Raw genomic sequence first — 12,194 nt, forward strand, 5'->3', positions numbered from 1 at the left:
TAAAACAGGCCCAGTCAATGCCATTTATTATACATGTTGAACAGCTTCTAAGACCCAAGGGCTCCCATAGTAAGGTTTTGGGGATTTTTTGTTTTGTTTTGTTTTTCATTTTCTTTTTTGCATCAAACAGGTTCTTCCAAAAGCCTGCTCACAAGGAAGACAAAAACATAAATCTTCAGGAAAATGAAACAAGAAAAGCTGGAACAATCTACACCTGAATGTTAAAAAAAACTCATCAGACACAAACCCCACCAAACACTCATCCCATTTAATTTCCTGTTACATGCTCTGAGGAAGCCAAGAACATCAGGCCCCAGGGCAGCAATGCTCTAGGATTCCAGCTCGGACCCCCTCTATGTGACAGATTCATGCACACACATCCACACACCATAGAACCAGGCAGAAATACACATGCATGCACAGGTGGCTAGAGAACCATAGGGCGGGATGGGAAAAAGGGCTGGTCAAGGATATGCAATCAACTGGAAACTGGGACCTAGAGAATGCTTCTGTTGCAGGATGAACATGAGTTAAAATTAAAACAAAGGCAGAACACAGGATAAAGGTGGGATGCTCAGACAAGAGGTTGGATAGATGGAGAGATAAAGATGCAGGGGGAGTTTTGGGAAAGCAGCCTCAGAAGGGGAGGTTTTTCTTTACTGGGAACTCAGGTGGGCAGGGGTCCTATGAATCCAGTGATGTACTGGGGCTGAAGCAATATGCCACAGCATTACCTCTGCAATCTGTGCCCTCTCCCAAAGTAGAGGGAAACCATGAGCCCCCACCCTCTATCCCTCCCCATTGACACTCTTAAGAACTTTCCCATTACCCAAAAAGAAATGACCCCTGACTACACACACACAAACAAAGTTAGGTCCAGCATAGGCCAAAGTTAGGCCAAGCATAGAAAGCCTCAGTAACTCTTCTTGGTGGAACCAAAGCCAGAGAAGCCCATCACAGCTGCCATCTCATCGTCCTCCTCAAATGTCAAGTCCTCCTCAGCCCTCCTTTTCTTCTCCTTCTGTTTCTCTTTCTTGTATGCTTTGGCCTTTTCCTCCTGGAGGGAAAAATCACTCAGAATCAGTTTAGACTCCTCAGCCAAATGTTGTTTATAACAACAACTAACATTCTGGGGCATGCAGTACATGCCAGAAATTGCTCTGAGGTACTTCATGTATATTATACTAAGATCTCTAATATGGGGATACTGAGGCACGAAGAGGTTATATAACTTGCCCGAGATTCACAGCCAGTAAGTGGAAGAAACAGAATTCTGACCCAGTCAGCCTGATTTCATGGGCCTCTTTAGGATTAGGTACATTTAGTTAATTCCTCTTGTAGTTAAAAAAAAAAAATTATGGGGGAGGCTATGCATGTTGTGGGGGACAGTGGGTATATGGGAAATCTTTATACCTCCCTCTCAATTTTGTTGCAAACCTAAACTCCTCTAAAAAAAGTTAAGTCTTTTAAAAAACTTAAATCAAAGAATACAGATGAGACAGTCCTCAACTTATGATGCTCTGACAAGATTTTTCAGTTTTACAATGGTGAAAAACTGACACGCATTTGAAACTGTACTTCAAGTATCCATACAACCATTGTTTTTCACATTAGTATAGTATTCAATAAATTAATGAGATGAATACTTTATTATAGAATAGGCTTTGTGTTAGATAATTTGGGTCAATTGTAGGCTAATGTGATCTGAGCACATTAAGGTAGGCTAGGCTAAACTACAGTAGGTTAGGTGTATTATGCATTTTTGACATATGATATTTTTAACTTGATGATAGGTTTATCAGTAGGTAACCCCATCAGAAGTTGAGAAATATCTGTATCACCAAAAAAAAAATTAAAAAAAAAATTACAAAAAAAAATAAGGCCCAGAGAGTCTAGGAGAAAAAAAGTAGTTTCAGAGCCATTTCCTTCAGATCATGAGAATCCTAAACAAAGGCAACGAATGTTTCCGCTAATATACAGAACTCAGGAGATACAACTCTGGGAGTGGGAGTAGGAGTGGGATGAGGACAGGGTCTCCCATGATTCATAACATAAAACTCAAATCTGGGGGAGAAGGGAAGGATAGGAGAGCCTTACCTCTTCTCTGAGCTCCTTCATCCTTTCCTCAAAATCATAATCCTTCTGCTTCTCTTCCATCTTCTTCTTGTTGACCTCAAAACGTTTCTTCACCTGATCTAGGGTGGAACGTTCCACACGCATAGACATGCCCAGGTTTCTCTGATCTGGATGGGGTCAACAGTGAAGGCAAGTTCGTTACAACATCCTCAGCCCCTCAAAAAGTATTTTCCTGACTTCTCTGACATCTCATATGACATCTCATAAAACACAGAGCAAAAATAATTATGGCTAAAAGAAACTCCCTTGGCCAGCTGGGTCCAGGAGCAGCACATGGTTTGGGTGCTGTTGAAAGCCTCATGGCCTCCAGAATGAGGCCTCTTACCTCATGGCCTCCAGAAATACTACATAATGAAGTAAAAGATGGCCTGTGCTGAAACAACTGGAGAGTTCTAATAGGGGCATCAAAAAAGAGCCTAACAGAAACTACCCTTCTTACTCCAGCCATCTTTTGATGAGTAAAAAGAAGAAGAAGAAAAAAAAACTACCCTTCCATTCCACCCCACCTCCAAAACTCAATTCCAGCCCTAGTCACAAGCTACCTCCAAGCCTTACGTTTCTTTCCATTAATGTGATCCAGAAAGTTGATGGAGTCCTTCACCACACAGTCACAGACATTGCAGTAATATCTAACAGGAAGAAACAGCACCTGAGTCAAATATGGTTTTAAGGATCTTATCACTTTCAACCAAGAAACTCAAATTTTTAGGTAAACTTCTTTTAGAAGTGTTAAGCCTTCATTTCTATAAAGCCTTAGCTTAAGAGAGAGTATAGCAGTCATCCTCCAAGACAGCCCCAGGATGAGCCCCACCCTCTTGGTATTCCTACTCTGTGTAGTCTCTTCCCAATTTGTACTAGAGTTGGTCTGTTTGGCCAATAGAATATGTCAAAAGTAGTATCTTCCAAAATTAGGTTATTTCAAAAACCATGCCTTCTGTCTTTGTTTAGGTTACTTGCTCTGGGGAAGCCAGTTGCTTTATTGTGAGCAGTCTTATAGAAAGGTCTATGGGGCGGCCGGGCATGGTGGCTCATGCCTGTAATCCCAGCACTTTGGGAGGCCGAGATGGGCGGATCACCTGAGGTCAGGAGTTCGAGACTAGCCTAACCAACACGGAGAAATCCCGTCTCTACTAAAAATACAAAAAAATCAGGTGGTGCATGCCTGTAATCCCAGCTACTTGGGAGGCTGAGGCAGGAGAATCGCTTGAACCCAGGAGGCGGAGGTTGTGGTGAGCCGAGATCACACCATTGCACTCCAGCCTGGGCAAGAAGAGTGAAACTCCATCTCAGAAAAAAAAAAAAAAAAGAAAAAGAAAAAAGAAAGGTCTATGGGGCCAAGAATTTAGGCTTCCAAACCACAGGCATGTGAGAGAGCTTGGAAGCAGATCCTCCAGCCCCACTTAAGATTCATATGAATGCAGACCTACCTTGCCAACTCCTTGATTGCAGCTTCATGAAGACCCTGAGCCAGAACCACCTAGGTAAGCCACTCCCAGATTCCTTACCCAAAGAAACTGTGAGTGGTGTAGTTTATGCTGCTAAGCTTTGGGTTAATTTGTTAATTTACATAACAATAGATAACTAATACAGACAGGAATGGACAACAGTGGGTTTATTAAGCAGCTCAGAGAAGTGTCACTCATTGCTATCTGTGTTGCTCTCCTGCCAGAAAACCTAACTGGACAGAGAAGCAGTGAGGCGCAAAACGGTGACAAGCTCTTGTGGAACCCTTCTTCCTATAGGTTACAGTCTTGGAAGAAGGTGTACAATCAGGCATCCATAACAACTACAGCCTTTGCAGCCAGTCTGGAACCTCAAACCCCCCTTCTTCACCATTAACAACTCCTAGGCTCTATTCTAGCTCCACCTAATTTCTCTCCTAGAAATCTCCTCAGTAGTCCTTTCCTTCATTTCTTCCTCTGACAGATCAAATAATCCCTTTTGATAACAAGTATAATGGCAACAAAAAATTTAAAAAATATATTAAGTAGTAGCTGCAGTGTTCATAGTATGATTTTTGTTTGTTTGCTTTGGTTTTTTTAATTGAGACAGGGTCTCACTGTGTTACCCAGGCTGGTCTTGAATTCCTGAGCTCAAGCAATCCCCCTGCCTTGGCCTCCCAAAGTGCTGGGAATACAGGCGTGAGCCACCGTACTCAGCCAATGCTAATAACATGAAGAAACCCACTGAGTGACCACTCCTAGAGACACACACTATCATGTCAACTTGAGACCTTGGGAGACACAGAAAAATATAAAGATGGAATTACAGGCAAGAAGGACGTAATCCTGGGGCCAAGGACCTTCCTCAACACTTCCTAAAACCAAAATAGGTGGCTTATTAGATGCACTCTTGGCTGCAGAGGAAAAATGATAAGCAACTCACCCTCCCATCTCAGATTGAGGGGTTGTCTTGGTAATGACAATTGTCTTCCCAAGCTTGGATTCCAAGTCCACCTTGTAGTCCCTATGCCGTAAAAGCTCTCGCTTGACAGGCTGCACTGGTTTTCCTGAAACAGAATGGGGAAGGAAGTCCCTTCAATATTATAGTTCCTCAACCAGAAAGGAAAAAAAATGCATGAAACCCAAAATTCAGGTCTACTCATTTCAAAATCATTCCTGAAAGGACACAACAGGCCGGGCGCGGTGGCTCAAGCCTGTAATCCCAACACTTTGGGAGGCCGAGGGGGGCAGATCACGAGGTCAGGAGATCGAGACCATCCTGGCTAACACGGTGAACCCCTGTCTCTACTAAAAATACAAAACATTAGCCGGGCGTGTTGGCGGGCGCCTGTAGTCCCAGCTACTCGGGAGGCTGAGGCAGGAGAATGGCGTGAACCCGGGAGGCGGAGCTTGCAGTGAGCCGAGATGGCGCCACTGCACTCCAGCCTGGGCGACAGAGAAAGACTCCGTCTCAAAAAAAAAAAAAAAAAAAAAGAAAGGACACAACAGACACTTAAAGTAGCAGCTGGGGAGAATCTCAACACAGGAAAAAATCATAAGCAATCCTCAACTCTCTACAGCTTTTCTCCACTTTAAAGCCAGCAAATCTAAAAGCAGTATGTTTTATATTCATTGATTAACTGAATTGTGGGGGAGAATTTCTGAAGTGTTACTAGAAGCAACTTTTTCAAAACAGGAGCAAGGACATTCAAGAATGCTTTCAGGCAGGTACCCTAGGCATAACAGAAAGGAACCTTCTGAGAGCTGGGCAAATTTATAAAAGGTGACCAACATCTAGGAAATGCCTGTTACATGTCAAGCACTATTTATTTTACATATTAAATAAAAAATGAAAGAGTTAGTGAGTGCAAGGTGGCCTGGAGATATAGGGAAAGAAGAATGTACACGTTTGAAACAGATGACAAAATAAGACATTTCTTTATGCAATCTCTTAACCAGGAGAGAAGCACCAATTCCCTGACGTACAAGGCACAGAGAAACAGCACTACTAAGCACTAGCTGAAAGAATCACAGATCCTGCAAAGTACTCCGGCTTTTCTCAAACTATATGGGAGGGTCTTGATTGGGCCAGGAATGTTCTCTCCCTTAAGAAATTTCAAGGGAAAGAGGGGGGTCACTGATAGCGGTAATGCACAGCAGCAAAATACTCTACTTAACTTCTCTGTCACTACTAAGGATTCCGTTATCTTCTCTGTACTTCAGGAAAGCATTAAACGAGCCAAGCAAAGGGTGGGCAAGGAAGCAGAGTGAAATAGAGCTGAAGAGCATCTCAAAACTACTTACTTCAGCCCACCTCCTCGCTCTCATTTTGTAAATGTAGAAACCTAGGCCCAGGGAAGCAGCACTCTGCCAGAGCTTACACCGCGTGGGAAGGCAGCGCACTTCAACTCCCACCCGCTCTCCATCATCGCATCGCCTCTGTGATACCCTTAGCCCTTGATGTAGTTAGCACCCACCATCTTTCTTTTCTCTCTCTTCTGTGAGCCTCTTCTCGGCGAGTTTCTCGTATTCATCTTTGTCCCACTTTCGGCGAAAGTCCAAGTTTTTTGTCTGTGGGGGTGGGAGGGGGGGAAGCGTCAAGATCCGTCGCCGTGTCTGGACCCCTAGAGAAGCAAGGAACCGCGCCCTCGCGGTCCAGGCGGCTACAGGACCTTTTGAAAGCGAAGCCTCTTTGGACTGCACCAGAAGGCTGAGGTAGCCTCAAGACCCCAACCCGAGAAACCTCTGCGATTCCACTGACCCTTTGCCAAGGCCTATACTGGGGAGTTCTTGAACCTGAACCCTGGGATCTCGAGGAGATATCGGAAAGCCACTCGGGTGCAGGAGTTTGTCTCTATTCAGTTCTGAAAAACCATTCTCCACCCCGCAAAACCTCCTCCTCAGACACAACACCTACCCCGCTGCCCGACGCCATCTTCACAGCGAAGTGAAAGGCGAGCTGAAAAATGCCGTAAAAAGCGGCTTGGAGCCGTAAGGCAAAATGGCCCTCCAATAAGCTTGGAGCCTTGTGTTCTAAACGAGCTAAGGACTGGAGAGCTTCTAAAACAGGCTTGTTGGCCCCGCCTCTGCTCCAAGGAAACAGCGCAAGCGCAAGAGGAGCATGAAGTAACACGGAAGTAAGGGCGCCTGCAAGCGTTTTTTGCCTTGAATTTCAAAGCAAGCATTGAAGGGTCAAGATTTAGTTCAACTATTTTACAAACAAGGAAACTGAGGTTCGCAAAACAGTGGTCTCTGATCTAGTCTAGCAACTTTGCGTCCACTGCCAAGAATTTCTAAACCTTTTTTAAGGCCGAAGCGCCATTCTAGATGCCTCTCATTCACCTGCATGCACTAGGGATATGACCCTAAACTACACTGAAACGTTTGCAACAGAGGCACCCTTCCCGACGCACATATAAAAAGCATGTTTTGCACTTGGGCTCTTTTCGTTGAAGCAATGCTACCACCCTTTGGTTCACTCATTTTTCCATCATCTGGGGAACTTTATAGTAGAACATAATTTAATCAACATAATTGGATTTGGAAAGGCCAGCCATCAACAACACTCTAGAGAGAAGCACTGTGGCATACCGGCTCACTATATGTTCATTTTAGCAATAAAACTACCTCTTAGCCGGGTGCAGTGGCTAATGCCTGTAATCCCAGCACTTTGGGAGGCTGAGGTGGGTGGATTATGAGGTCAGGAGTTCGAGACCAGCCTGGCCAAGATGGTGAAACCGTCTCTACTAAAAATACAAAAATTAGCCGGCTACTTCGGGAGGCTGAAGTAGGAGAATCTCTTGAACCCGAGAGGCGGAGGTTGCAGTAAGCCAAGATCACTCCACTGCACTCTAGCCTGGGTGACAGAGCAAGACTCCGTCTAAAAACAAACAAACAAACAAAAAAACTACCTCTTGAGGAGACGGGGAAAGAGGGAGAAACTGTGGCTGCTCATCACTGAATACAGAAGCATCATCCCAGGGAGGTTACTTCTACCTCACAGAATTCTCCAGTGTACACTCAAGCATTTTCTATGGTCTATGCAAACCAAGCCCTTGATAACAATAACAAATTACCCAAACTACTACACTTAGTATTTTATTTAACATGTTATCCAACCACTTCTAAAACAGCCTCCATGGCACGGCATGGAATAGTTAGAGCAGTGATTCTGGCACAGGAAATGGTCTCCAAAATCTCAAAATATCAGATCTCTATCTTGTCAAGTCATCTATTAAGTTCAATGTTCAAGATTATCAAGCATACAGCCCCACTCTTCTATTGTTAGCAATGGATGGGCTAGAGAGATGTCAAATCAACATGGGTACTGCCATGCCTTTAGGATAGCATCTGTCCTCAAAGCTGAAAGCAGCCATTGCCCCTCTTTGCTGTCTTCCAAAAACTCCCCAGACAGGCCAATGGCTGATTGTGGACAAATTCACCAGAATCTGGTTCCGTAGCTACAGCAGAAGGCTAAGTATCTGGTTTCTGATCTCAATGGTTCAGAATCCTCAGCCTGAGGTGACTCTCCCAGAGCCTTGCTCACACCAACAATCTCAGTACCTCTTGACAACATTCGGTGGCACTTCAAATTTGCCTCTGCAGCTAAAGCATGTCTCTTTCACATACCAGCCATCTGCACCCATGCAGAATAGCTGCTCACACTAGCCCAGGAGTCCTCAGGGTCTTCTACAGTTCTGCACCCAGGAAGAATGGAGGAGGCAGAAGGTACTTGTCACCCTTCCTGGCCAGTTGTTGTGAAGTCCATCACTCAATTCCAGAGGAATTCAGTTCTAGAGGAAACCTTTTCTACAAAGAGCAGCAGATGGGAATCAGGCAAGGATCAAGACTCAGACAGTCGCTTCTGAATTTCAGCCACAAGATTTTCCCGTTTAATGGCCACCTGAAACATAAGAGAATCCTCATGTGATAAACTAGAAAGTGATACCAGCTCCTTAGCCACTGTTTTTCCAGATTTGTTTTACTCTGCATCTGCTCCCATTACTTACACAACCAGAAGGGAGTAGTGTGGGTTGACCTGAAGAATGTATACCCTCAAGACGAAAGGGATTCAAACACCTGATCTACGTCTATTATGTTGATTAGTCTCAAAATACCCATTTGGATTTCGTTTGTCTTTCTTCTGGCCACCCGGTCAATACTCACAGGCAGCAATGGTCATCTGGAGTGGGTGTTTGTTCATCTCTACCACTATTAACCATGAAGATAATTTCTCAGCCAGAAGATGCATATTTCTTACAGAATTTGGGAAAGGCAGAAACACTTCGTCCCTTCTATTTCTGCTGCCGCCACTCACCTCCTCTCTGCTGGCCACTGAACGGATCTTGATGACCCCTTCTTTCAGTTCTTGCTCACCAATAATGACCACCAGTGGAATGCCCGTGCTCTCACAATAGTGCAGCTGGGTTAATAGTTTGGGGTTGTTCTTGTATAGCATCTCTGCCTGAAATGGATCAAGACAGAGTAAGGGACTTAGAAGTGAACACAGCAACAAACCTCAGGAACACGGATATCCAAAAAAGCCAGAGATAAGTGGCTAGTCCTCCCACCCTAAAAAGCCACTCTAGTAGCTAGTAGACTAAAAAGGTTTTGAGTTCCACCCTAGACATAAGGTAGATATAGCCCTGGGTCCTAAATTCCACACATACCCAGATGGCTCAGATATCAGCTCCACCGTACCTTGATTCCAGAATCCCAAAGCTCTGCAATAAGCTTCAACCGTTCTTGGAGAAAGTTCTTCTGTGGTGTGGCCACAAACACTTGAGTCTCTGTAGTCCGCACCTTCTCACCTTTGGTCTAATAAGAGAGAAGAAAGTAAAACTAATAAAAACCTCCTTTCCACCAGCAATTCCAAAAATCAAGACAAAAAGAATCATCAGAAAACCACTCCAACTACACCTCCAGCAACAGGAGGGTTTTTAGGCCTCCAGCCCCACCTCACACCTACCTAGGACCTACCTTCATCCTCTGCTCCACAATGTAGAAGATTCGCTCAACCCCAATGCTGAGTCCCACACATGGCACCTTGTGACCCTTGGGGTGAAACATGCCCACCAGCCCGTCATAGCGCCCACCAGCAGCCACACTGCCCACATTCAGGGGATCCTCCCCAGCCTGAATTGGGGTCTGCAGCAGCACTGCTTCATAGATCACTCCTGTATAGTAGTCTAGGCCCCGAGCCAGGCTGAGGTCAAAGGAGATCTGTGGGGACAAGATTACAGTCAGTCCCAAACTAGACTCAGGACCCTGAGAGCCCTAGAGCTCAGCAGGAGATCCATTTGCAATTCAGCTTACCTTATCAGCAATTCCAAATAAAGTCAGGTATTCAAACAGCAGCTTCAGGTCTCCCAGGCCCTCCAGGGCCTGCTTGTTCTGGGATAGTCTGGGATCCTGAAACATTTGCTCTACTAGGGATACCCCACCTGGAGAGAAATAAAGTCTCTGCTGTTCACTCAGATGTGTTTCATTCAAAATTATCCCTGATGTGCTCTAGCTAGTCTTCCTCATTTTCTTAAAAAAAAAAAAAGATCCCAGTCTCACATGACAAGACCCTCCTCCTTTGCCTCTAGCTTTGCCATCTGAAGACACAAAGTCGTTACAATAAGAAAAAGAGAAATTAAATTCAGGACAGGCCCTGGAGCTTAGCATATCTACAGAAAAGAGTTGTTTCAGAGGTAGAATTTGAGCACGTCACCTTCAGCCTGGTTCTATCACAGCTCTGAAAACCCTGGTTCTTACCATGACATTGGACATAGTCCCCAATTCGATCAGCCACCTCAGGAGCCAGGCCTTTCTTCGCCACCATCTCATGTCTCACATCTTTCCAAGCCATCTGCATAAGCACCCAAACATTAGCCCAGCCCCAAGATCTTTCTTTCTCAAACTGAAACAGGACAACTCAACTTCCATTCAGTATATACATGACAAGTAGCTAACTGTATACTCAGCAAAGTCAGAGACAGCTTAAGAAATCCAGTCACAATCCCCACTGTATAGCATGACTCAGATCTTCCTTCAGAGTATGCCTCCTTACCTTCCACCCCAAAATAGCCCACTTGCAGCCATAACCTCCTTATTTTTCACTAGTGGTATGGATTTGAGGGCAGGGCAGAAGCTAGATAGGGTCTACTGAAGTATGTCTTCTTTGTTACCTTGTCTAGTTTATCTATGGAGGAGCAGATGGCACGGAACTTGCTTTCAGGAACACCACAGACAGCAAACATCCCATCCACAATCCGCCGGTCATTTACCTGAGAACTCAATGTCAGTGACCCAAGTGCTTGTCAATGCCCTTCCACTCAAAACAATGGCAGTACCTACTTTCCTGACATATAAAAAGATGGAAATTTCACAGGAAGAGTACAGACATATAGGAAATACAACAGCTTTACTAGGAAAGTCCTAGAGTTGCAGGCTTAAAGGTTGGAGTCACCCAAGTTTGGGACTTGCATAAACAGTATTAGGCCAAATTCAGACTTCTCCCACAGTTCTGAGCCCTGGCCTCACCTTAATGAGAAAGTCTCCCAACTGCAAGCCACTTAGGATTTCACACATGATCTTCAAACACTCTGCATCAGGGATCATAGGGTCAAACTGACCAGCAATGTCAAAATCCTACAGCAAAGAAAAAGACGGGAAAAAACTTCCATTATCCAGCCAATTTCAAGGTTGTGGCCCCTAGAACTATCAAACTGTGCTGCTCCCATCAGGTCACTTACGCACTGGCAGAACTCCCTGTAACGGCCTTGGACTATGGCTGGGCTCTCCCGCCGCCACACCTTTCCAACATGATAACGTTTCATCTTCTTGACCTTATTCATGGCCAGGTAACGAGCAAAGGGAACCTCACATAAATGGGTTAAGGAAGAGGGGTACTGCATCCAAAGATTAGGCCCAGTATACGGACATTAGGGAGGACTGGGCCTATATCAACTGGATCTCATCCACTAGGGTGAGAACAAAGACCTTCCCTTTTTTCCACTATGCCCAAGGCCTAGCAGTGCTTGGAATTCAATATATATTGAATAGTGTCAAATGAAGGAATCTCACCTAGCAAAACTAGAAGTTCAGCAGAAAGCAAGGGAAGTAGAGATAGAAGTGACCCAAGAACTAACTTCAGGTCTGGGCCATTTCTGCCCATTCAGATCAATTCCCAAACCATCTCAAAATAGTCAAGCTTCAGAACTTGGATTTGCCTAACAACTTCTAAGCTACTGGTTCTGAAAGTACAGGGAAAGGACTACGTGCATCTTAATTACAAAATGCAGATTGTAGGCCAGATGCAGTGGCTCACACCCATAACCCCAGCACTTTAGGAGGCCAAGATGGGACGATCACTTCAAATGATGAGTTTACGACCAGCCTGGGCAACAAAGACACCCATCTCCACAAAAAAAATTTTATTTTTGAGACAGAGTTTTGCTCGTCGCCCAGGCTGGAGTGCAATGGCGCAATCTTGGCTCACTGCAACCTCTGCCTCCTGGGTTCAAGTGATTCTCCTGCCTCAACCTCCCTAGTAGCTGGGATTACAGGCGCCTGCCACCACACCCAGCTAACTTTTTAGGTCAAAAGAGATCTGTGGGGACAAGGCGACAG

At 44.9% G+C, this 12,194-nt stretch overlaps 2 protein-coding genes across 8 annotated transcripts in view; both read right to left on the reverse strand.

The window, feature by feature from the left end:
- On the reverse strand, positions 1–7,265 carry ZMAT2 (zinc finger matrin-type 2). The gene is made up of 6 exons (XM_030827940.1): positions 6,496–7,265; positions 6,056–6,149; positions 4,522–4,645; positions 2,692–2,765; positions 2,098–2,243; positions 1–1,057 (listed from the first exon to the last, which is right to left on the reverse strand). The coding sequence occupies exons 1-6, from the start codon at positions 6,511–6,513 to the stop codon at positions 914–916; spliced, it is 600 nt and encodes a 199-aa protein (XP_030683800.1). The 5' UTR covers positions 6,514–7,265; the 3' UTR covers positions 1–913.
- Positions 6,061–12,194, reverse strand: part of HARS2 (histidyl-tRNA synthetase 2, mitochondrial) — a 9,463-nt gene continuing 3,329 nt past the window's right edge. For 5 of the 7 annotated variants that reach the window (XM_030827905.1, XM_030827915.1, XM_030827909.1 and 2 more), the window contains 9 exons: positions 11,318–11,443; positions 11,106–11,213; positions 10,751–10,849; positions 10,338–10,431; positions 9,894–10,021; positions 9,558–9,800; positions 9,279–9,395; positions 8,896–9,042; positions 7,661–8,481 (listed from right to left, as the gene is read on the reverse strand). In XM_030827905.1, coding sequence (XP_030683765.1) covers positions 8,422–8,481; positions 8,896–9,042; positions 9,279–9,395; positions 9,558–9,800; positions 9,894–10,021; positions 10,338–10,431; positions 10,751–10,849; positions 11,106–11,213; positions 11,318–11,443 — 1,122 coding nt within the window. In that variant the 3' untranslated portion in view covers positions 7,661–8,421. Of the gene's footprint in view, positions 6,150–7,660; positions 8,482–8,895; positions 9,043–9,278; positions 9,396–9,557; positions 9,801–9,893; positions 10,022–10,337; positions 10,432–10,750; positions 10,850–11,105; positions 11,214–11,317; positions 11,444–12,194 lie in introns of those variants that run through there. The other 2 variants (XR_004033363.1, XR_004033362.1) reach the window with 2 other exon arrangements.

The sequence above is a fragment of the Nomascus leucogenys genome, chromosome 2 (assembly GCF_006542625.1).
Source record: "Nomascus leucogenys isolate Asia chromosome 2, Asia_NLE_v1, whole genome shotgun sequence".
NCBI classification, from domain to species: Eukaryota; Metazoa; Chordata; class Mammalia; order Primates; family Hylobatidae; genus Nomascus; species Nomascus leucogenys.